Below are 24,594 nucleotides of genomic sequence, written 5' to 3'. Positions count from 1 at the left end.
TGGAGAATTTTACATATCTCGGCTCAATCCTGGACTCACAGGTGAGCTTTGTCGAAAACTCTGAGTATATCTTTAAAAGATGTTCACAACTAGAAAACTCGGTGGCCTTGGAGTTAGTCAGCATATTTTAGAACTTGTTTACAAATCTGTTGTGGAGAGTGTACTGTCTTATCATATCCCTGCCTGGTATGTACATTTAAACTGTAGATCTAAGAATAAGCTTACCAGAATTGTGTCAATGGCTAGCAAAATTGTTGGCAGACCACAGAAGCCCTTAGGACAACTTTATGTTGAAAGGGCAAGTAAGAAGGTGAGAAGTATTCTTGCAGATAGTTCTCATCCTCTTTTTAGCAAATTTGAGCCCTTGAAATCAGGTAGGCACTACAGAATACCTCTTGTGAATAAAAATGTGTTTAAGCGATAATTTATTCCAATTGCCATCAAAATTCTCAATTCGACAAGTGTTTGATAAAATAAATGACAGCAGCATGAGTTGTATGAATACCGTTGGAGTACTACTAATTAGACAAACTGAATTCAGTATGCACAGCATACAGCATGTACAAATTAGCTATAATCATGGTCCTAATTCAATTTGTGTGTTAGTGAGTTATCTAAATACATTTAGTGGTATTTATTTGGTACGTCTAATTGGTAATTAAATATGCCAAGTTTTTCTAAATCTTTAAAGATGTTTAAAGAATTTCTTAAGGCAGTAATTATTTTAACAAGAGCAATTAGTCTGACTGTGTTTTCACACACATATATAAAACATAACCCTAACCTTAACTCTAACCCTAACATATTAGTTTTTGTAAACCTGAAAATGACAGGTTTTGTGAGATTCCCCCATAAATTAAATGTGGTCATTAAACGTGTCTAAAATCTGTTTAACGTGCATCTAACCATCTGACGTGTCATCCTACAAAGGGATCTTCCCCACTAAACTCTATTGATTTCAGGATGTGTGAAGCTGCTGTGAGTCCGACCCTAAAATGTGCTGTTTTATTCTTCCTTTCTCCTTTTTTTTCTGTTTATTATCATTTCCAGAAGCCTTTGGTAAGTGTCTCAGTGAGTGCGCAAGCTTCCTAGTGTCCCTGAAGCAGATGGCATTTTAACTTCGTTTTAAAATGCATGTCCTACCCTCTGCTTTCCCTTTAACGTCTGTCTGTACCCTCCTTATTTCTTTTTCTTCTCCTCGCCCACTAACATGAAGCATTTCCCTGTTTCTCTCAAGACTCGACCCAGCTTTTGGGGATGACACACTGCAGAAAGTCTTTGTGTGTGTGTGTGTGTGTGAGATTGCGTGTATGGATTTACTAGTGCAACCGTCTAGTGTTCTTCATTCACATCCAGCTCTCGAGCTCTCGAGAGAATTCCTCCTCTGGCTTTTGCTTCAACTCTCGCCGGCCACAAATATTCACATGGTTATAAAACAGAAGAATAACAGATTAGAATTTCAGAAGCTCCGGCCAAGCAGTTGCGGTTCTGTTGTTGACCGCTGGACACACCCTCAGTCCGTGTGCCACCGAGGGCTCGCTCGACTCCATCACAATAACATATTTATCATCTGAGCAGAACCAGTCTAGATGTCTGAAAACTGCTGGGGCCTTGGAGCCTTCCGGCCCAACCAGGACCTCTAAAGCAAACATCACCTGAGGTCCCGTACACAAGGGATGGACTACATTTGCATGTCCTTCATAGTCCATGTGCTTGAATGGTAAAGTCAACATGAAATGGCATTCAAAACGCATTTTACTTCTGCAAGTCGAGGTGTTTCTTTGATATAAATTAGGAAAATTGATTGGGAATTGATTGGATTGTGAAAAAGGTGGCTTGATTTTTGCATATACATATGAGACCAGAAAAAGAAAAGAATATATTTGGCTATTAATTAACATTATCCCATAGCCTTACAAACTTAATGACCTCAGCTGAAGAAAAGAAAACCCTTCTTAATATAGCCTAAGATCAGGGCCTAAAGTTACCACTCGCCAAGCGTCAAATGTGAGTAAAAATGCCGGTAACATTGTTGTAGATTCTAACAATTGTGAGAACGTGAAAATGAACGACGCTCGGGGCAGGGAAGTGCTGCATTGTCACGAAAGTTTAAGCATTGCCAAATTAAATATTCAAACTCAAGAAGACTCGAAATGGAACTTAATTTGTTATTCATTACCGTGTGGGAAGCTTCCTGTGCGCAAACACCCAAAGCGCACGCCCTCAATCTGTGTCTCAGACAGCGCAAGAATACTGAATCAAGCTCTCTTTCACGTCTTCTTGTGCTTGAACAGACATTTTCAAACAAAATTATGTCAAAATGCTCGTCTTGGCAAGAATCCTTGTAAACAAAGTCAGTTTTTCTTAACTGAACGTAAACAGTTGAGAAATAAAATGCACGTGTAACAGTATATTGGATCCGTGCGTTCACTCTTAAAGTGACAGGAGCCTTATATTGCTGCTGTCTGTGTTTTTAATGGTAATCAAAAGATAAAGAATAATCACTCATTGTTCTTGACTGAATAACTTTTGTAACTTTAATAAGGATTAATCTATCTTTCATGGCTGGTAAAATGAATTTATGGCCGGTAAATTTTCTCAAGTCACTGGCCATTGGCAGGTGTGGCAAAAAGTTAGTTTTAGGCCCTGCCTAAGCTGTTGCAAATCTTAGCTGGTCTCCCAGCTTGGTCCAACTGGTCTGTCAGCTGGGTTTAAGAGGGGGTTTGGGTACTTTTCATTCTGGGAGACCAGCTTATCCTAGTTTAAGTGGGGGGTTTTGCAGGGAGATGTGGAGTAAGCAAGTAAAAGTGGTTGATTTTGATTTCATGTTGACTTGATTGTTCATCACATGTGCGGCTGTGTTTTTGAAGCTCTTTCAGCAGAGCCCTGAGAGCGAGTGAAGGCATCTTATGTAGGGATGTTTACTTTAGAGCAGTCCTGCTGCCCAATCCTCCAACCTGGAGGGATTTATGCTGATGAGAAAAAGGCCTGTAACCGTCGACGCCAGCCAAGACTCCTGCTTTCCTGTTTTTATCTCTATTCCGAAGTGAAACTGATCTCTTTAGTTTCCAAACCGGGGCCGGAGCCATTTTTCTTGAGAGGAAAACAAGATCTGGCGTGCTTTTGAATAACCCGTGTCCTTTCTTTAGTTGGCAGCAGCTGTCACAGTTGTGGCCGTTGTGTGATATATGGATCTCGTCCTGGTGTAGGTACAGCTGCAACTCCTGAAATCACCATAGGCGATACCTTGGGAGGAACGAGGGAGAGATAAATGGACAGCTTCCTGCTGCGGTTCGCACTTCCTGTGCACGCTGGCTGGCCGTCTGATTGGAACAGGCCCCGAGGTGCTTGTCTAATTGATGGCTCTGAAGCTCTGCTACAGTGGTTAAGAGCAGGACTCTCACTGTGACGTGATGGACCCAAATGAACCTCTATAGCGTTGCTATATGGTTCTTTGGAGATTAAAGACAATGATGTTGCATTGTTGGTTCTTTAGGTCAGTGTAACAGTTCTAGGTCTTTAAACAGAAGAAATGTCAAGCTCTTTTCGTACGCTTGACCTAGTCCAGCTCCACCTCTGTGGACCTAATGGGTGGAGCTTAACCTAATTAGGTTTAGGGTTAGGCTGTGGCTGGACCTTCAAGCTCCACCCATTACATACAGAGAGGCGGAGCTGGATGTCAAGCTCCACCCAATGAGCAGCCTCTCTAACTGTGAGTCACCGGCCATTAAATACGATGTTGGCGGTGAGTTTGTCGGTAGATAGAGGTGACATCTGCGCCTTGGTGGAGATATTTTTAAGGTCACTCTGCCTAAACGCATGGCGGCGAGCCAAACTCAGTTTCAGCTGTGCAGATGGATTGAGACCACGGCCAGATTGTCTGCCGCCCCCCTAAAAAATCCCACTTATTTTTCTTGCCAGAGTAGGTCTGGTAGCTTCTTTTAGCAAACGACAGCACGTTTTAGCGTTTTGACCAGTCAATCAGTTTGTGTGATTTTTGTGGCATTTGTGTGTTTGAAAACCTCTAACCTTTAACCTAACCTCACCTAACCAGTTCTTTCCAAACCTTAACCGTAACTTTGACTCTAGCGGGATCAAAAACAAGCTAATTCTGCTGCCTCAACGTCCCTGATACTAACTAAACACTGACAATCCCTGATCCCCGTGCCCTTCTGATTCCTCCTCAACTCCTTAAATATACATAAACAAGTTTTAAATTATAAATATTTTGCCTGCTTTTCAAAAAGAGCCTCAAAGCGCACATGCGTTCGGCTGTAGGTTTAATTATTTAGCACGCTACTCGCAGAGTTGTACATTTTATATTGTATATTGCTGTTAGGAGGCTCGTAAATATAAATACTAAATGAAACCTCTTTTATTTACACTCATTTTATTATATTTTCTTTGTCAAGGCACAGCGTCATTTCCAGGCCTGATGTTGGTATTTTTAAACAGGAATATTGAGTAAAATGGTGTGTTTTTGCTCTGCCGGAGCAAGTTAATATCAGGCTGATCGAGAAGCAGGCAAAATATCCTTCACGGCACACAGATGACCTTCATACTGCTGCTGGACAAAAGAGCTCGCTGTGTTTCTAAAGCGCTGGGGTCAGAAAGGGACAGGATTTCAACGAGCTGATGATAGTGGAGAAATAAACCTAAAACAGGCGATTGCGAGGTGTTAAAGATAGGAAGACAAGGGGCAAAGGCAGCTTTGCTTGTGAATATTAGATATGACGTCATGTAGATGTTGGTAAGCTAATGCTAAGCATTACTGGATACTACTTACAGCTTCTGCTCGATCTTAAGGCCTCATTTTACATGTCTTGTTACATTTTTGTTACATTTTTGTTACATATTTTTATTTGTCTGTGTTTTGATTTGTTTTTGCGGTGCACCCTAGCAAAATGAAATTTAAAAAATAAAATTAATAAAAATAAAACATTATATTTAATGATGTATTTAAATTAATATTTTATTTTAATTACATTTAAATTATTGTATATACATTTTTAATATAATTTATATTATTTATTGATTTTTAGTATGTAATTTTTAACAAAAATATAGTTGTTATTATTATTATTATTGTATTCTTTTACTTTTTCAGTGGTCCCTAGCAAAATAAAACAAAAAACAAAAAATATTTAATAATGAATTAAATTAACTAATTATTATTTTAATTAGACATTGATTTTTTTATTTATGAAACTCAATAATAATAATAATAATAATAAAATAATAATGAACAGTAGTAAGATTAATGAAATAAAAATATTTTTATTATATTTAAATTAATCTCATATTTTATTTATATTATTGATTTATTTATTTAAATTATTTAATCAATAATTTATGGAGGAAAAGCCATAGTAATATTAATTGAAGTAAATGAAATAATAAATTACATAAAAAATAAAATAAATACAAATAAACATATTTCATTTGTTTTTATAATTAATTTCTTTTTAATATATTTATGACGCAAATATAGTTATTATTATTTATTTTTTTTTTTTTTCTAATTATGCTCAGATATTTCACTTTTAATGTGTGGTTTCTATATATATAATAAAGCTCAAATTTTTATAATTGTTGAGAATTTTTTTTTTTACAAATCTTTGGAAAAGAAAATGAACTGGTCAAAAAGCGCCATTAACCTTTACAGACATATATACGATTGTTCGTATACATCTATTAAGTAGAGAAGGGAAAGAAAGACGAATGTAAAGCTCCACGTCCAGCACTGGCAGGTCTTTAACCTTTACTAAAGCTGTGATGCTGATCTCAAACTAAACTAACCAGTCATAACCTGAACGTACATTAACCGTGAACTAAACTGATGTCTGTTTCGTTTGTGTCTTTTTCCAGAGGGTACTCCCATCCGAGGTAAGACACTGATATAAAAACACAACTAACCTTAACTTAACCACTAACTAATGACTCCAGACGACCTCTTGCTGTCCGAAACGGAGAGCGGCTGTCCTTTTCTTTCTCCGGCTTTCATTGTGTGTCTTTGTGTGTGTGTTTGTGTCTGTGTCCTGTCTCATGTGTGTTTAATGTCAGTGTTGGGAGTCAGACAGGTGTCGGGGGTTGGTGTTTACCTACGTCTGTGACATTTGCGCTGTTTGGCAGGTGCTTTTAGGCCACACTTATCACGCTAATGAGGACGCTGGGTAAACGGTGTCGCAGCTTTCCTTTCAGTCCTGATCTCATCTCCAGCCGCAAGCCGAATCACCAATGCTAATGTTACACAGATTTACCTACACTTTTCCAGATAAAATGTCTCGTTTCCTCAGAGTTTGGAGATGATATCAGGGCTGATTTTCAGAGGGGTCGCTCCAGATCTAGATCAATATTCCTTTCATTATATATGAAAACTGTGTGCAGTTTCTAATGTTAATGAAGTGCCTTCTTTTTCACAGCGAACAGGTAGGTGAGCATCTTTGTTTTGATTTTACATTAGTTTCCTGAGTGAACGAAGCTACGATTCAAATGGTAATCATAATGAATTTTGTGCATTTTTCTTGTTCAAATGTTCAATTTTGTATGTTTCCAGGTGCCTAAATTGATCATGCTTGTCTACATTTTTTTAAATTTGTCTAAGTTTGTTGATTTAGTTTAGTGCTGGGTTTCATCAACTTCCATTGCGATATGCGCCATGATTTGATATGTGTTGCAATATCATAATTGGATCGCTAGTGAAACTGCATATATATTTATATCTAGTTCCATCATGAAACTCTAGAGGGCGCAGACTGACAGTTCCATTACATCATTACCACGTAACTCAAGCTGATGCTGATCCTGCATCCAATGAGATTGCTTGCTCAGCATTTAAATAGTCTGGTTCAGTGTTTGCTGTAAGCTAGTCAGAGTACCTCTGAGCCCCTCCACCTCCCCAGCTCCACCTGCCTAGATCTGCTGCGGGATTTATGTATGTCTTAGTAAATCTTATATTAAATTTAACATAGTCTAATGTGATTTGCTCAGGAACAAGTAGTAGATTAATAAGACCAAAGATTGCCTGTTTTATGTACTCAAAATGAATTATATCTCATGTTTAACCACTATAAGTGGTGAGATCAAACGAAGCACTGGCCGAGATGAAGCTGTTCTCGGCGGGTACTCGAGCATTGAATGGATGCTGACGGCCTGGAGCTCCCATCTCCGAAAACGTCTAAACAAATTGTAAAATAGGCACTATGATTAAATATGAGTCACATATTTCAGGTCTAAACTACATTCTTGCCTCTAGTTTTTAAAACTACAGTTCGTGGTACAACAAGTGTAGTATTTGTAAAAGCTACAGTGGATTTGCATGACAGTCGCTTCAAGCCAATGGTGGAAATGTAGGAGTGCTGTTATCTTAGCCTGCTCTTAGCCAATCAGATTTGAGAACCAGAAAATACTGTTGTATAATTTAATATTATATGCTACATTTATATAATATACAAATAACATATATGTAGAGCATATTTATTTATAGATAGGCTAGGTACTTTTATTATTACATTATATTGGCCACAGCTAGTGAAGTATACAGCATTAAAGCTCTTTCTTCGATTACACACATCAACATGCATATTTATAATGCAAAAACACTGCTCATTAATCATTTTGCTGCTCGCTAAACTGAACGTGACTTATAAAGCAGCATTTACATAATGAGATTAGTGATCCAGGACAGAGCTTTTGCCCAGGGCAGCTTCTACAAATTCAGGCCCAGTCTGGGCTAAATGTGCCGGAGCAGCACAGCTCTGCGTCCGTTTTACTCACCTAAGCAAAGCTAAATTACTGCATTTGTTAGCGGCTTGGTTACATTTGTGTTTGCATAAGCATTATCTTATGTCATGCCAGTTCGGTCTGTGTTAGTTAGTGGGTGTAGCTGACCTGTGCACTGCTAAATGACAGTCCGAGCTGGATGTGTGCACGAGTCATTGCCGTCTTTATGAGAGCGCTACAAGCCAACAGATGGAAGTTGACAACAATTGCATTACGTATCGGCCCCATGATGACGCTCCACGTTTAATGACCTTAGTGTGTGTCCGCATGCGTACAGGCACAGTCATTGCGAGCCATCTTTTTAAAGCACAAGTCTCATTTTTGCACATTTTTTTCCTCCCATTTTTTGCATGTGATTAGAAGTTTGATTGACAAGAGGTATTCATAAAAATATATTGGCTGTTCAGATTGGAATACTAACTTACTACTTACACATTATATATTGTATGCTGCAAACTTTTGTTAAAACTCTAGACAATAAAGTGAAATACAGTAGTATGTTTACATTGGCACTTGATTTTCAGTGGAAAAAAAAATTCATAAAACAAAATAAATGTATTTGAAGCAACACTGGTATTAAGAAAAGTTTTCATAAATTAAGTATATATATTAAAGTGTATTAAACTATTGCTTCTGAATTAAGTTTATCTTGTTTTTGAGGTATTTTAACTGAAAAATCAGACAAAATACCCATTAAGAATAGTATTTTTTTTTATTATTATTATTTTTTTTTTTGCAGTGTTTTTATCATCTCTGAAATAAACACAGTATTTGGACATTTTTAATTAAATTTATTATAAGATTGTCTTAATTTTTGGTGGTCCTATCAAAAAAAAATAGTAAAGAGATAAGTGCTAAATTATAATTATTACTAACTTACATTAGTCACACTGAAAATGGAAGGTCAACTAAATTGCATTGCATTTTGGGATGCACAAATTGTAGCATTCCTGTTGCTCAAATTGTAGAGCATTTCACTAGCAGGGAACACATGAACTGATCAAATGTATAGCAAGAGTGCAATGTGAGTCACTTTGGATAAAAGCATCAGCCAAATGCATAAATGTGATGTATACTGCACATTTAAGCAAACCTAGCAGGTCATCCCATTATTCTAAGCATACCAAAGAAGTATGCATATAATATCCAGCTAGTATGCTTTTCTGAACATAGCCCAACTCTTCACATCTCTCTCCTAATCAGTTCTGCTCATGCAGGAAAAAAAAAAACAAGAATGCGGTCGATCCCACAAACAAATCAATCATACCCCAGCATCGCCCACTAATTGAATTACACAAATGGGACTGTAGGTGCTGGAAATCGTGTGTGTGTGTTGAAGATGCTCCGGTTCCTTCGGTTGAGAGCTGTTGCTGAGCTTAATCAAGCGTGCCGAGAGCCGTCACGTGCACAAAGGCTCTAATAGACAGCTGCATGGTAGCGCTGGTCACGGTTCACCGTTCCCCTCGACTCCACACCTGGCTGCCACGCTCCACGCCCCAGCAGAGCTGCCTCCTGACACGGCCTCCACTTAACAGACAGCCCAGCCTGTTTTCCCCCATGATCCGGGATCGGATGGATGACGGGAGATGACAAGACTGTGTCTCCCAAGGCCAACGCTAAAGCCCCAACCGGTTGCAGGTCAACAGCTACCGCGTGTCCATCAGTCACGGGCTCACACCAACTCCGGCTGATCGTGACAAAAACACTTAATGGCCAGTTTAAAGGACACAGTTCGTATCGACACCGAAGCAGTGGAGAATTCCCAAAAAGAGCTTTCCACAGTGTGTGACTAGTTGGATTTGCCGGCATAGCATGATCAGCAGAAGTCATGGTCATCAGCAGACCCACACATTATCTGTGCCTGAGAGATTTCCTCAGAAACATCTACACATCCCTGTGTGCTTGTTTATTAAGTGCTAATTTGATTGATTATGCTTTCTCCTACGAACTTCTGCTGATTTTCACCCTGGTCTTCTGCAGTGAAAGTTCTGTCTTTTTCTTTTTGGGTAATTCATAGTACTCTCACAGTTTGCAGAAGCATTAGAATCCGTTAATATATTTGGTATTGTTCAGCTTCAGATAATAGTTCATAGCTAGAGGGTTCATGTCAGCTAGATGGTTGCTTCGTGGCATGGATATTCAGAAAATGACTTCCACTTGCCTTTTAACAAAAATGGTATTGTGCGGCGTTACGACTCTTTGAGCTCGACACTATTGGTTAAAAAAAGATAACAGCTTGTTTTGTTGTTAGCTGTGCCGCTAACGGAAGGTTACGCCGGCAGCCTCAAAGACGCCACGGGCAGGATGGATAATGAAATTCAAAATGTAATTATACATAAAAGATAATAACTGAAAACATTCTTGGGCTGAGTGAAAGGGAGATTTAAGGGAAGAGTGAGGGAGATCAAAGACATTTTGTTCGGTTTCCGACATGTTAAACATAGTCAGGGAATGTTGTTGTTGTTCAATATCCCTCTTGCTTAGTTAGCTAAGGACTGTTTGGAGAAAAATGAGGACAGTATATGAGAATGCAGAAACCTTAATTAGATTTATGCTAACTTTGCCTGTCCATAACAACGAGCAGTAAGGACAAAGAGATTGATAGACTTGAGAAAGACTGCTAAAGTAGGAACACTGTCATTCCCTCCCCAGATCATATATTCTCAGTGAGCTTATCCGAACTCAAGCGGAAACAGGCAAGGGGAAAAAAAACACAGCTGCAAATATGTAATGAAGTCAGTGGGGAATCGTCAGCCGGCTGAATAGCAAGCAGGAGTACCCAAAATAGTCCTGTTCAGGCAGGAAGGATCCCTGAGAAAATTTGCTTGCTTTGGAGCCGCTGGGAATTAATTTGTATTTAATGAATTTTTCGATATGCTATGTTCTTGCTAAGATTTCCTCAATGACATTACTCAATCATCAGCTAACTGTTCATAGAAAAGGGCATCACAGGAGTTACAACCCCAGCGATGATGAAGAAAGATGGGGAGAATTCAGAGCTCCCTGAGAGCTTGGCACACCACTGCGCAATGGTTTATTTATCACACCCTGCTCCAGTAACATTAAAATTCGTGCCTGTTTTCTGCAGTCGGAGGCTCCAGAATTGACGGGAGAAGGACGAAGGCTTGGAGATTTCCACCAGATTTTCCGACGGCGTCACATAGCACAGGTTGCGCGCGAGCGGTTCCCCTTCAGCTGCACACCTGAGGAGACTTTAGAACGCTCTCCAAGCCCACCTGCTGTCGCCCGGCCGCCCGCTGCGCCAATGTGCACATCAAACGATCCGTGTTTGAGCGCACACACTTTAGAAACCACCTTCCATTTTTGTCTCTCCCTGCCACGCCTCTAAACTCCCTGATCCCATCATGCTGTTGATCCGCCGCGAGCAGGTGTGAGTCATCGACCCAGAAGCCAGAATCTCATTGGCACACAGAATGTTCCACAGGATGCAGACTGTGCGCTTAAACCTCAGCGTGAGTCCCTGCTGTTGATGTCCCATCACCGCATGTGGCAGTATCTGAAGGTTGACGTCTTCGTTCGACCAGAATGAATGTCTCCCCAGGAGTGAGGACGGTGTTGATGGTACCTGTTGAAATGCAATGGTGGAATACTCAAAGACAGATAAAGAAGAGTCGGGGTGGGTCGGCCTAGTGGGTAAAGCACTGGTGGTAATGGAAAGGTTGTTGGTTCCCAAAGAAAGCTATCTGTTAGCTTTCTCAGTAATCTCAATCGCTTTTGCTCAGGTGGCACATTCAGACCTGAATTCTGCCACCTTTGCTTCATGAGAGCTCTGTTTAATGCCTGAATCTCTTCAGAAGCAGACGGGAAACCACAGGAAAGTGTGTTGAAAGTGTTCTCAAAACAATTGATCACATATAGTATAATATAATGATAATGTTGCTTGCAAAAAGATGTTTTTTCCTAGGCAGTTTGAACTAGGGGGTTGGGTTTGGTGATTTAGCTTCAGAAAATCTGGTAACTACAGTATTTTGGTGGTTAAAAAAAGCATAATTCTCCAGGAGTCGTTAACTTCCTGAAGCTTCTCAGCAAATCCAACCCCCTATGTTATAAGAGCCCTCAAATCAATTGATACATTTAGTATGTTATAATGTTGCTTGCTTAAGATAAAAAAAAATTCCCAGGCAGTCAAAATACTACTTTTGGAGTTTGAACTGGGGGATTGGTGATTTGGCTTCAGAAAATGAGCCCCTTCTGGTAACTACAGCATTTTGATGGCTAAATAGGCATACTTCTCCTTTGACAAACTTTAAAAGTATAACAGGAGTGGTTAACTTCCAGAAGCTAGTCAGTAAATCCAACCCCCAATGTGATAAGAGCCCTCAAATCAACTGATCACATTATAATGTTGCATGCATAAAATAAAATAAAAATTTCCCAGGCAGTCAACATACTTCTTATGAAGTTTGAGATGGGGGATTTGGTTTAGTGATTTGGCTTCAGAAAATGAGCCCCTGCTGCTAACTACAGCATTTCAATGGCTAAAAAAGCATACTCCTCCGTTGACAAACTTTTAAAGTACAGCAGGAGTGTCTAAATTCCAGAAGCTACTCGGCAAACCCAACCCCTATTTGAAACTCCATAACCCCTAACCATAGTCCTTACCATTTGAGTAAGACTTTTATTATGTCCTTGGGTTATTCCAGGGAAACTCATGGTGAAGTTTCTTCAGATGAGAAAGTGGAGGCTAATATAGGCCCTCATCAGGCCCTCTTCATTTACACCAGTTTGTGTTCTGCAATATCTCGAACTGTGTTTTGGCATACATGGCAATGACCTCGGCTTACAACCCAACCCTGGGGCATAATTTTGAGGAATATCAAGTGTTTATCATGTATAGCCAATGGCCATTCTCAGTCCCACAGAATGCACTGACATGAGTCTTACCACAGCTCCTGGGAGACCAGCTGAAATAATTCATGCCGTGGGATTTAAGTGTTGTGTTAAGCTTCAGCCCTGTGCAGCACATCTCGACATGAACTAATGGATGTTCGGCTCACAGCTCAGTCTTGACCCTCACCGACTTCCCTCCCGTTGGGACCGAGCAGCGGTTTATCTCCTTCGACTCCACACCGTGATAGTTCCCGGTACACTGATTGATGCGATCCAGCACTCCTGCAAACACCATAACATTGCTGCTAGTTCTTTTCTGTTGCGTTTGACGGGATGCATTCGGACATATTTAGATCAGTCTAATCTTTCTTGCCTTGAGTGTGGAACTGCTCAGATTCAACAGTGTGTTAGCGTTAAAAGGCGAAGTTGGCTTTCAAACAGCAAAGGCCTTTGAGCAATTTATAAGGATACGATGCTGCACCAAACATACAAAATAAAATCGTTTCTGACAGTCTTGTTACTTTCAAACCTCTAATAGTTTGCCATCTTTTCCCTTTCTCTGTCTTTCATCCCTTTCTTTGGGGTGATTTTTTTGCTCTCCCAGGTGCCCTGCAGATAGAAAACACTGAGGAAACCGACCAGGGGAAGTACGAGTGCGTGGCGTCTAACATCGAAGGCGTCCGATACTCTTCCCCTGCCAACCTGTATGTGCGAGGTAGGGAGCAACCTGGCCCTGGAGCCCATCGAAAAAACAACCAATTAGATCATCTTATGCACGACTGGTCACATGACCAGTTGTATATAAATCTTATCTAATCTTTAAGCTAAAACACATTGCAGTAACAAAATATGCACAATTTCGAAAACTTAATGGGTAGTATTCAGTCTTCTCTTTGATGGGCGGAAACTTGGGTCGTACAGGTATGTTGATAAAGTTTTCAGTCTGAAGAGGATGATGGTAAGTCTTGATTTTGATTGGCCCATGCAGTAAACCAATCAAAATGCTAAACTGATTCCCTACGAAAAGGTAAAAAAGGTAAATTGTTGCAACGAAAGTGTGTTGATCTCCAAATATGCATGTTGCTAATCACATACATAGATGTGTATACATTTGTTCAAAATGTACAAGTAATTGCTAAATCAAAATAATTAACGGTATTATTATAATGGAACGTCTGAGACTGTTTCAAGGCAGATGACTAACCTTAAGAAGAGTTGAATCTCCAGGTTGATGATTTTAATAAATCGAGGCAGATGCATTTTGTGCATGTATTATTTATTTAATGCATATTAAAACCGACAGCGTACGGGATGGGTTTTTACCCGCTGTGTACCAAATAACTTTGTTCCGGATAAATTATTCACTGGCCGTTACATTATGAAATGGGTCAGAGAGTTTTCTTTTCATTATTATAGTTATTATTGTTCTCCCACTAGAGAAGATGCAGACGCTCCATCTCAAAACGACAGGGATAGTTTTAATGAAAATTCTGTCATGTCATTTCAGACCTGTTTGAAATTCTTTCTTCTGCAGAATACGCATGATGGTTTTTCTACATTGGACATTTAATTTTGTTGAATAGACAAAAAAGCTTCAAAGTATCATCTTTTATGTTCCATAGAAGAAAGAATAAAGGTTTGGATGAGCATTAATGATAAATTATTGACTTGGTATAAGTTGCCACCATTTTATGACAGCAATAAGCCACAAGAGGCCTTACTTTTACAGCGATTTTTACCATGGTAAGAACATTATACCTTATAACACCTCTTATCCATGGTAAAGTCAATGTAAAAGTATGGCCTGCCTGTGGATTATTGCTGTTTTACTCTCTTCTGAAGACCTGGAAGGAATTTTATTCGGACAATTTTATAAGACCTTAAACAGTGTTAGATGTTCAGCAACATTTGATCTGATTTCTAGTGACATTTCAGTAATTGGGTGACTGGAGATTTCTGAAATCCACTCAAATTACCACAGCAGTAATTAATTCAACATAGGTATGCTAATTTCTCACTGATTATGCGCATACTGCATTAAGACCGTATCCCGTCTCCTTTTGTCTTTTTTTTTCAAAGCTTAATTATTGAGTACAATCAAATGTTTTCTGTTCTAGAATTAACGGCACTTGAAATTAGCAGCTACAGTGGAGGAAACAACCCGCCCATTTATACGACTAAAACCACAACGAGACTGCATTCGCATGCATATTCATGTCTGATAATAGCGTAACGCTTTTAGAGTCGGTTGTCTTGATTGTAGCTGCTAACTTTAATGCTAATTATGTGGTTTTCATTTGTACGGTGGCTTTGATTTGGTCTGTACTTTGGGTTGTTTCATTGATTTCTGTTTTTGTCTCTTTGTTTTGTTTCTGTAATTAAAGCCGCAGCGGCAGCTCTTCAGGTGGCTAAAGACCTTGTAATTGTGCATTGTTATAACATGCTTGAATTGACTCCAGTGGCCGAACGCTTTTCCGAGCAACCACTGGGGTGAATCAAACTGTGTGGGTCAAAGCAGGTAAACGCGGCAGACATTGTCGCGTCACGCAATAAATAATCAGGCGACATCAGTCAGAGAAATGTAGCAGCTAAAAGCCTTGAGGTGGCCTTTTTTACTCTCTCTGTGTTTCCCCTATTTTTCTCTTCTCCTCATGTCATTGTGTTCTGCATCAACCCCTTTACATCCCTCAGAGCTTCGAGAAGGTTGGTGTGTTTTTTCTTTTTTCACTTTTTTTAACCCACATTAAATCGAAAAGTCAACATGTATTAAAACCTTAAACTTGACTGATCTATTAGAAGGCTCAGTGGCAATTCGAAGTTTAAAATTAAGCTGCTAAATAAGGTTTAAATTCTGGGAGATTTGATTTAATTGCATAAAACTACTAGTAACCAACCCGCTAATTCGGGTTCGTTTTCCTTTTTACGTTTTTAAGTTTGCATTGTGGGGCCTTTTCTCGTTTGCATCCTTCAGTATTGCTTTTGCCCACAGAATATGCTCATGTGCACATGCTGTCATGGAAATCTCGCATTTGAAAGTAAAGAGTACCATGCATGATGGGAGAATGTAACTGCGCTTGCATGCCTCAAGACGCAATTCCTTCGGCTGTCGTGCTTTGTTGCATTCCTATGTGTTTTATTATTCTCTTTGTTTCGTCCAATTCTCCTGGATTGAGCCTTTGTTGGCGACTCATTCAGTCGCTTCCTTGTGTTGTGGTGTTTGTGTAATGTGCACCCTTAGTTTCGCTCTGTTTTCAACTCCTTTTTTGTCGTAGTTTATGGTTTGTTAGATGTGGTTTGTGTTTCTGTGCATTGTTGTCTCGTGTTCCTGCAGACAGTTTTCCTGCCATCTTCTGAATCACAAAGCCGTCCCTGCACACAAAAGCTTCGTTTTGGTTGCAGACTCACTCTGCTAATTAGTTTTGTGTGCCACATGGATCATTGGCAGATATAATGATCTCCGCACTTCACGCAGCCCCCCAGAAAACAGACTTTATTTCACAGCAGCAACTAGCTAGCGATATATCCTCGTGATGACTGACTGCCTCTTGCCCTTTCGCAGTCCGCAGGCTCAATCAAATCAGGATTTATCATTCGCTCGAGCCTTCGTTGCCAGCGTACGTCTGAATTGCTTCTTACATTGCCGCAATGTGCTGTATTAAAACCAAATCGGACCAGAACAAAAAGCGGGTGCTTTGTTTGTGAGTCTCTCTATGTTAATCCTTCACTAATGCAGCTGAGCACAATAATTGCACGCCTGTTCCATATCCATATCGAAGTCCCATCAGCCTTTTGCTTGCATAATATTTTTAGGAGAAACAAGATTTTCCAATAGAGTAAGACAAAAAAACAAAACTAATTCAGTTAGTTATAGCTGAACATATTAACATATTAACATATATATAATTTTACATCTCAAGTAATATCTTTTCTCTTAATATTGATCAATTTTATCTTAAATGTTTACTAGAAAACAAGACAAATACTTTGCAGTCATTGGATTACCACCAACATTTAGCATTAAATATCATGTCAGTGGATGCGCTAAACTTCCCTTTTCATCATTCTGTGGCGGTTGCGATTCGTTAATTGGGTTTTTTTGGAGCCGTAGAACCAGAAATCAGGCGGAAAGCTCGCATTTAGCCAGGCAAGTTTGTGCAATCGTGCGGATGGCTAACTCTCGACTGATATCTCATCCCTCCCCCCAGTGTAGTGACGTTTCAGATGGCCGTTTGTCAGGGATAATGACACAGAACAAGACCCTCTGCTTCACTTGGCTAATGCTAAGGTGTTGTCGACTATCTCGTGATGTCTGAGACTAAATGGCTCTCTGAATTATTCAGCTTTTACAGACACAGTGTTGTTGGGAGGGGGGCGACACCACATGATTTGGGGTTATAAATAATGAAGTGCGCTTTGCCGCTACTCTGTCTCTCAGGGTCTGGCATTTATTGACGGAGCTTTATTTTTCATATCCGGCTGTTCCCACTGTGAAATCTGTGCCACTCTTACCCTGATAGCTTGTTACTGCTGCCGAGCCTATAGAAAGTCTAACAGTATGAGCGTATCAGCGCTCAGCAACAGTAATGATGCTAAATGAGAAATGTTGTCGTTAGCAGCTGCTAGCCACTAGCCGTGATCAAAAACAGAGCAGAAATGCCTAAATAATCACTTCTTTTGAAACAATTGACCAAATTTTGTTTAACTGTCTCTTAAATGCAGTTTTATATTCAAAGTTATAGCCGCTCTTTTCGACTTTCATTCAATATTTTTTGACTCAACAGTCTTAGCCAGTGTTAGCCATCTACATCAGGCGTGAGAGTCAATTGCTTCGTAGGGCGAAATCCCCCTCTGAGCCTCGACTTATCTAGTTCCCTTCTATTCCGCGCCGAATTAATAACAGAAATTATGATTGTTCTTATTTCAATGTAGCCGCTAATCTTTCATTGTTGCCGCCTGACAATGAAGCCCTCAACCGTTCCGCCATTCAGCTCCACATAATGCCAAAATGTTAAGGATTCAAGATCCCAGAATGTTTCCAAGAGCATATTAATAGTAATTAGTCCCCAAGACGAGGAAACCGAGACCGCACAGATCCACTCCAGATGCTGGAAGACTTGAGCTGTACCGTACGCCATGCTAAATGTTATGATTATGTTCGGTGTATGCGCATGTAGATGCATGTGAAGCCCACTGCTAGCACTTTGGGTTGTGTTTGCATGTCCTTGCATGTTTTTTCGGTGTAAAAATAGAAATGCAAGCTAGATCACACCCTATCTACTTGTCGAAACAAAGGCTACTTTGAACAAACAAGTGTTTAGTCCCTGACTTTTACTGAACGCTATGCCGTAACCAGCTGATCAGGGGTTGTAGAGTTTTACAAATGCTCAAATTTCCATTACTAGAACTGGTCTGAACCCCTACAGAGGCTGCTTTGCATTGCAGCGGCGGAGGTGTGTGTGTTAATATGGGGGATCCCCTGCCGTCTGCATGCAAATGGCCTCGCTACCTTCAAGCGAAATGGATTATTGTGGGTTTTGGACATCAAACAGGGTGTAATCTCAGCTTCAAGGTGACATTAAAGGCTGCACATTATTTTGGCTTCCCTTCCTACCTTCATTTTGGGGCTGGACAGGCTGTCTCACCAAAATGGCCACCTTCGAAATGTCCTAGTCAGGAATTACAAGGAGTGAGGCACTCTTTGGCCTTTTTATTTTGTCTTCCTCTGTCCGTTGTTAGAGTTGTCTTTCTCTCCACATTGGGCTTGAAATGGGATTTGGACTCTGGACCTCAAAGAGATCGCTCTCGGCCTGCTGGGCTCCTGGTCTTAGTGAATGAGGACCGTGTCCGTCCAATTGGACTGTTTCTATATTCCTCCGAATATCGCAGTGGAGAGCACCATCGCACATCAAACGCCAGGATTTGAGCTATAGGACCATGTGTCAGGACTTAGATAAAGCTTTGTGCAATGGCATTTCAAAGCAAAGGCTGATGCGGAGATAGCGCCAGTCGTAAATGTCGACATGCATCTGAAAACATTAGACCCGCTTATGATTTCCCCACTTTGCCACAGTTTATTCCAGCCTAAAGTGTGGGATGCTTTGTTGCCGGTGACTTTGAAGTTGCCAAGCTCCTCTGCATCTTTTCAAAAGGTCGTTCTGTTTAAAAAATGACCGGATTGAGTCAGACTTCTTATAATTGGGAAAATTCAAGTACGTATTGTACAGTACAAGTTTTGGATTAGGATTAATTCACAAGGTGAAAGGTTGCAGCCCTCATTCGCTCGATTAGCTTACGGTCAATCGAATGTGGCCCTAGGAAGTGAACTTCACTTTTTAGCCTCTTACAGACTTGGTTTTAAGAACGGCCAAATGTTGCATCACACACAATATGTGCCAGCAGAATCCATAAAGCATGTTTTTTTATTTAATATATTGCCTTTTTAAGTTCCTTTTATCACATTTCACCATCATTCTGGCGTGGCAAATGCATAAGCATCAGCAGATTACGCCTGGGCCTGTCCATCATTAATCCGCAGTAGAAGAATCACACTCGTCTTGTCACTGTTCACTGTGTTTGCTCATTGTTCTCTACAGAGCCTTTAAAGACACTCCTGCACTGTGATTATATGTGTGCACTGTGACGAATTCACCGATTTCCATGATTCCCTAGAAATATTGCACTTGGGGAAGGTTGCATGCCATAAACGTGTTGACTATAGCAGTAGGCCTGGTGGATAGTTTGCCGTTCTGTTGATGTCATTCCTGCAGTCATGCATGCACCTCGTGATACGTGGGCTGCCCTTTCACCTTTGTTGAACATTTGTTCAATATGCATTTATATGGGGGGAGGGGTCATTTCAGTATGTCAGTGTTTAATTTTCTGTTGCTGTTGTTGTTGTTGTTTTTGTTTTCTCAACAAATCAAAAAGTATTTTTCCTTAATGAAAGGAATGATCTGGGTTAAATGCAAATGATGCTCTCTTATATTTGTGGTATAATGTATAAAAAAAGTATTAAAAAATGTATTATAAATTTTTATGATAACCGTCATTATGCCTCCAAATGTCGTGGATACAGCTTAACTTGATCCTGGAACTTTCCTTTAAATAAATTACTTTTTAACCTATATATATATAATATATAAAATGGGGAAATTTGATTATAAATGTATTAAAATACATTGTTAAATAGATACATTATAAACTAATGACAAAAATTTAACTTGAACTGGCTTTATATAGTGATTATGAAATGGCTCGGACACCAACCGAGGTCATCCGTCACACTGGCTCTCTGAAACTGTGAACATATCCATGTTTAATGATCACTGTATGGTATAGATATAGAATTTAGAATGTAACAGTTGAACCTGTAGCCATGACTACTATTATTAAAAAGTACGTTCACATTTAAATTTTTAAATTATATGTTAATTTCTAAAGTTTTAAAAAATTCAAAATTTTGGTGCCAACATATAAACTAGATTTAAACTGTGCTTTCGATGGTGTTTAATTACAAATTCAAGACTTAATGCTCTTCGACTGCTGGTTTCCAAGGCTATGGTGAACGTTTAATCGTGCATTTCAAGCCCCATTGTGTGAGAAGTCAAACCCACATACTTTTGCTCCAGCTGGCCCAGGGTTACAGTCTCCTCTTTGCCCCAATCCCCACCTCTCACTCCCCGTGTTATTTCCCTTCTGTCTCTAGCCCCACATGTACGTCCACCATTTTGTCCTTCCAGTCTGTCCGCCCCCCGTCTGCTGTCTTGCAGCCTAGGTCTTGTTCTGCCTTGTGCCCTGTCTCTACCTGTTGTTTCTGTCCTTGTTTCTGTGTGGGGTTGTGAATTTTCTTTTTTTGTATTAGTTATTTTTTCTGAGCTAGCCCTAGTACCCATTGCTGTCCCTCTGTCTTTCCTTTCTCCTCTTGCCAAATGTAAATGAGGCATGACCCCCTCACCACCCGCCATCTTAGGACACACCTAGCACATCCTACTACCTGTTTCATTGTCATTCGCGTCCACCGACATCAATAAGGCAGATGCCTTGACGATTCTTGGAGAAACCAAACTCTGAAGTTTAGCACATTTTTTAACATGGACAACATTATGCTACTGTCACTCTAAGTCTAATGCTCTGTTCCAAAACCTTGCAAGATAACTACTTAGACATCAAGAACATGTACCCAACATTTCATAAGCAGCTTTATCTAGTTTTGGGTGGTAAAAGGTCAATCCAAGAATCAGTTGCTTATGGAATAATTTAATTCAAGATGTATTTAAATTAAAGGGTGCTGTATTTAAATGCTTGTTAGAATGTCTCGTAATTAGCTTAGCAGCATGTCAAACTCAATTGACAACAGTCAGATCTTTCTCTACAGTATTTGTGTAGCACATAGAGTTGTTTAGAACTCAGGTACTGGAACAGAGTCTGTGTATTTTAGAGTCATTTAAGTTTCCAGCAGACCTTGACTTTCAATGAGTTATATCAAAAAGCAAGGTTACCAAGAATGAACATGCCAGACAGGCTTTGAAAAAAAAAGCCTGTTCCACAACCTGGCCAACTTCATCTATGCCATAACTCATATCCAAACCATCCCCCCTACAGATCCTTCATCTTTTCTCTCGTGTGTAGGTTTGGCATCTCAGTAGTTGAGGTGCATCGCTGTCATCCTTGTAGACTAGCATCTGTACCAGTCATGTGCCCTTATTTGGTCAACGTTTTCTTTCTTTTTCTTTGTTTTATTGATGTGTGTGGTAGTTAGTTGAGTTGAATTGACAGCTACTTATTGACTGAATCCAGAATTTCCGCCATAAAACTTTGTGTTATGTCTAGCCAGGACTGCAATGTGACAATACAATCCTGTCACATTACGTCATAATGGCTGGAGACGATAAAAAGCCTTTCTCTGCATTGAAGTGGGTTCCCCCCTCGTTCCTTTTCCCAACCCTTCCCTTTCTTCCTCTTTTGCGCGTTCTACTCTCTTATATTTCTCTTTTTTTCCTCTCCAGTTGTCTTTTGTCTGGGCATGCTAGCGACCCTTCAGTTATATTCCTCTATGCATTTTATCTCAAATACTTCTCTCTGGTTTTATTGTTCCCATTTACTCTTTGGTTGACCTCTACCTATTTCTGCATGATGTCTGTGAAAATGACAGCTGCATCTATCAATGGAAGCGTGTCAGATCTTAAAAAGGCTTTGTCCAGTTGATCTACTCTCAACCACAAAAATCTGATTAAGGTTTCTCATCTTTAGTCCCTCTTGGAGGGGCTTACCATTACCAGTGTATGTACGTACCAACATGTATGTACATATGTAGGGTTACTTTGGCACAGGTAGATTTGAAAAATCGCCAGTGAAGTTTCATACTTCACACTCTCAATACCCTACTACAAAGAGCATTTTCTGTTCACACTGTAGAGCTTTTCCACTTTTTAACAGTAATGCATGTTTTTCTTTTCCTTTACTCTAGTTGCAGGTCACATAGATGTCTATTTTTAAAGATGAGAAACTCATAATAGATTTTTGTGCATTTAATCGTGCTGTGATGGGTCAAATATTGGTCAATGGAACCTTGTTGCTATGAATTTGTTGCTTTAATGTCAATCTATATTGTTGGTGAAGCAGTTCTGTTAATTTAGTTACTTTATCATTATTTTAATTTGTATAAACCCAAGTGAAGTTTGTTTAGTCTTGTTTTATTTTATAATTTGTTGTCCTCTCTTTAGACGACAACATGTGCGTTCTAAAGAAAGGCTTGTTTTCATCGACGTGTCTTGTTACCTTTCTCTTTCTCTTTTTCTTGTCACCATTCCTCCGCCCTTTGCAGTTCGTCGCGTGCCCCCACGTTTCTCCATCATGCCCACCAGCCACGAGATCATGCCGGGCGGTAGCGTCAACATCACTTGCGTAGCCGTGGGCTCGCCTATGCCCTACGTCAAGTGGATGCTTAACTCTGAGGACCTGACGCCTGAGGATGAAATGCCAGTGGGCAGGAACGTTCTGGAGTTAAATGGCGTCCGCGAGTCGGCCAACTACACCTGCGTGGCCATGAGCAGCCTGGGCATCATCGAGGCTGTGGCCCAGATCATTGTCAAGTGTAAGAATCAATTGAATCGAGGGTTCTCTGGTCAAACGAAATTAAAACTAAGCCATATTTGAATTGCTTTCTAGTTCCAGTATTGACTACATTATCCCCCACTACAGCTTTGCCGAAACCTCCGGGTACTCCCGTCGTAACTGAAACTACCGCCACCAGTATCACCATCACCTGGGACAGTGGCAACCCTGAGCCCGTCTCCCATTACATCATCCAGTATCGTGCCAAGTCTCCCGAGAGCAAGTTCGAGACCGTGGACTCCATCACCACCACTCGCTACAGCATTGGAGGACTTTCTCCGAACACCGATTACGAGATCCGCGTGTCAGCCTACAACACCATTGGCCAGGGCCCGCCCAGCGAACCAGTCGAGGCTAGGACTGGGGAGCAAGCTCCCGCCAGCCCACCGCGAAACATCCAAGCCCGTATAATTTCCCAGAACACCATGATGGTACGCTGGGATGAACCCGAGGAGCCCAATGGACAGATCAAGGGTTATCGGGTGTACTACACCATGGACCCATCTCAGCCCATGAGCATGTGGCAGATCCACAACGTACAGGACAGCGTGATCACCACCATTCAGAGTCTGGTGCCCTCCGAGACCTACACCATCAGAGTGCTGGCCTTCACATCCGTAGGAGACGGACCCTTCTCAGATCCCATTCACGTCAAAGTGCTTCAAGGAGGTTTGTTTGTCAATTTTTAGTGTCCATTTTCAGTATTGGGTGAGCAAAAGATGTGGCAAGGTAGGTTTGCTATTGGAAATGTCCATTGTTTGTACTGGGTGAGCTGAGGGTGTAGCAAAGTAAGTTTAACAATTGAACAATGGTGGGCTAAAAATGAAGCAAGATGAGTATAGCACTCTGTTGTCATTTTGTCTTGAGTTTGCTGAAGATGTTTAGCATTTGGAAATTTTTATTGTTGGGGAGTCAAAACTGTAGCATGGTAAGTTTAGTGAATTGGGTATGTTTGTATTGGGTGAGACAAAAATGGAAGTACATTTTCACCTGGTAGTTGCCACGAGGGTAAATGCTTTCTCTAACACTTTCACTAAATATACACTTGTACATTTCTGTTTGTTTCATTTCATGTCTATTAAACTGTCAACACTGGCTCCATTTGTAGTCCCTGGACAGCCGACAAACTTCCAGGTCGGTGAGGTGTCAGACACAAGCGTTGAGCTAACATGGGAACCAGCCTTCGAGAAAGAGGGAATCATCAGTTATGAACTGCATTACAAAGAGGGCACTCAAGGACCTCAGGTGCCTTCTCAACAGCAAACCTTCTCAAATATATTGTCAGGACTGCTGTTGCACATCCAATTGTGATGTAACTGTTATTATTTCCCACCAAACAGGTAAAGAAATCATTCGGTCCAACCGCTTCCTATGTGGTGGAGGGCCTACGTGCTAATACAGAGTACTACTTCTCTCTGGCTGCCGTCTCCATCAAGGGTATTGGAGCCTTCACCAATGAAATATCCCAAAGGACATCCCAAGCCAGTATGTAGTCCATTTCCTTTCCTAAGGATGCGAATGAAGGGTTGGGGGGGGGGGTCTAATATTGTATTTTGTTTGAGAAATGCCAAGACATAATGACTATTTTGAGCTTTCGATGGGGTCGGGATACAACAGCACACTGTTTGAAAGGGCCTCTGTAACCTTCACACCCGTTTCCCAATCCAGGGATATTGTTTATCGACTCCAGAAATGTCAAGAGTAAATGATAATGGTGTGCTTGTATCTGCAGCAGATATGTGCTAAAGACTGGATGTTAGTCTGGTCCCTGATTTTTGACAGGTTCGGGTTTCTGGCATCGGCTCTCATTCCTTTGTGTTGTGTTTGTTTATGCATCTGAATTTGAGC

The 24,594-nt window shown here is 40.5% G+C and overlaps 1 protein-coding gene across 49 annotated transcripts in view; it reads left to right on the top strand.

The window, feature by feature from the left end:
- ptprsa (protein tyrosine phosphatase receptor type Sa) overlaps nucleotides 1-24,594 on the top strand; it is a 224,388-nt gene that overhangs the window by 138,764 nt on the left and 61,030 nt on the right. For 26 of the 49 annotated variants that reach the window (XM_048182139.1, XM_048182140.1, XM_048182148.1 and 23 more), the window contains 8 exons: nucleotides 1,051-1,059; nucleotides 5,869-5,886; nucleotides 13,238-13,348; nucleotides 15,325-15,336; nucleotides 22,457-22,726; nucleotides 22,834-23,415; nucleotides 23,855-23,991; nucleotides 24,087-24,231. In XM_048182139.1, the coding sequence (XP_048038096.1) occupies nucleotides 1,051-1,059; nucleotides 5,869-5,886; nucleotides 13,238-13,348; nucleotides 15,325-15,336; nucleotides 22,457-22,726; nucleotides 22,834-23,415; nucleotides 23,855-23,991; nucleotides 24,087-24,231 (1,284 nt within the window). The remainder of the gene's footprint in view (nucleotides 1-1,050; nucleotides 1,060-5,868; nucleotides 5,887-13,237; nucleotides 13,349-15,324; nucleotides 15,337-22,456; nucleotides 22,727-22,833; nucleotides 23,416-23,854; nucleotides 23,992-24,086; nucleotides 24,232-24,594) is intronic. The other 23 variants (XM_048182155.1, XM_048182175.1, XM_048182163.1 and 20 more) reach the window with 5 other exon arrangements.

Source organism: Megalobrama amblycephala, linkage group LG2, assembly GCF_018812025.1.
Source record: "Megalobrama amblycephala isolate DHTTF-2021 linkage group LG2, ASM1881202v1, whole genome shotgun sequence".
Taxonomy (NCBI): Eukaryota; Metazoa; Chordata; class Actinopteri; order Cypriniformes; family Xenocyprididae; genus Megalobrama; species Megalobrama amblycephala.
This window is presented reverse-complemented; position numbering and strand designations above follow the sequence as displayed.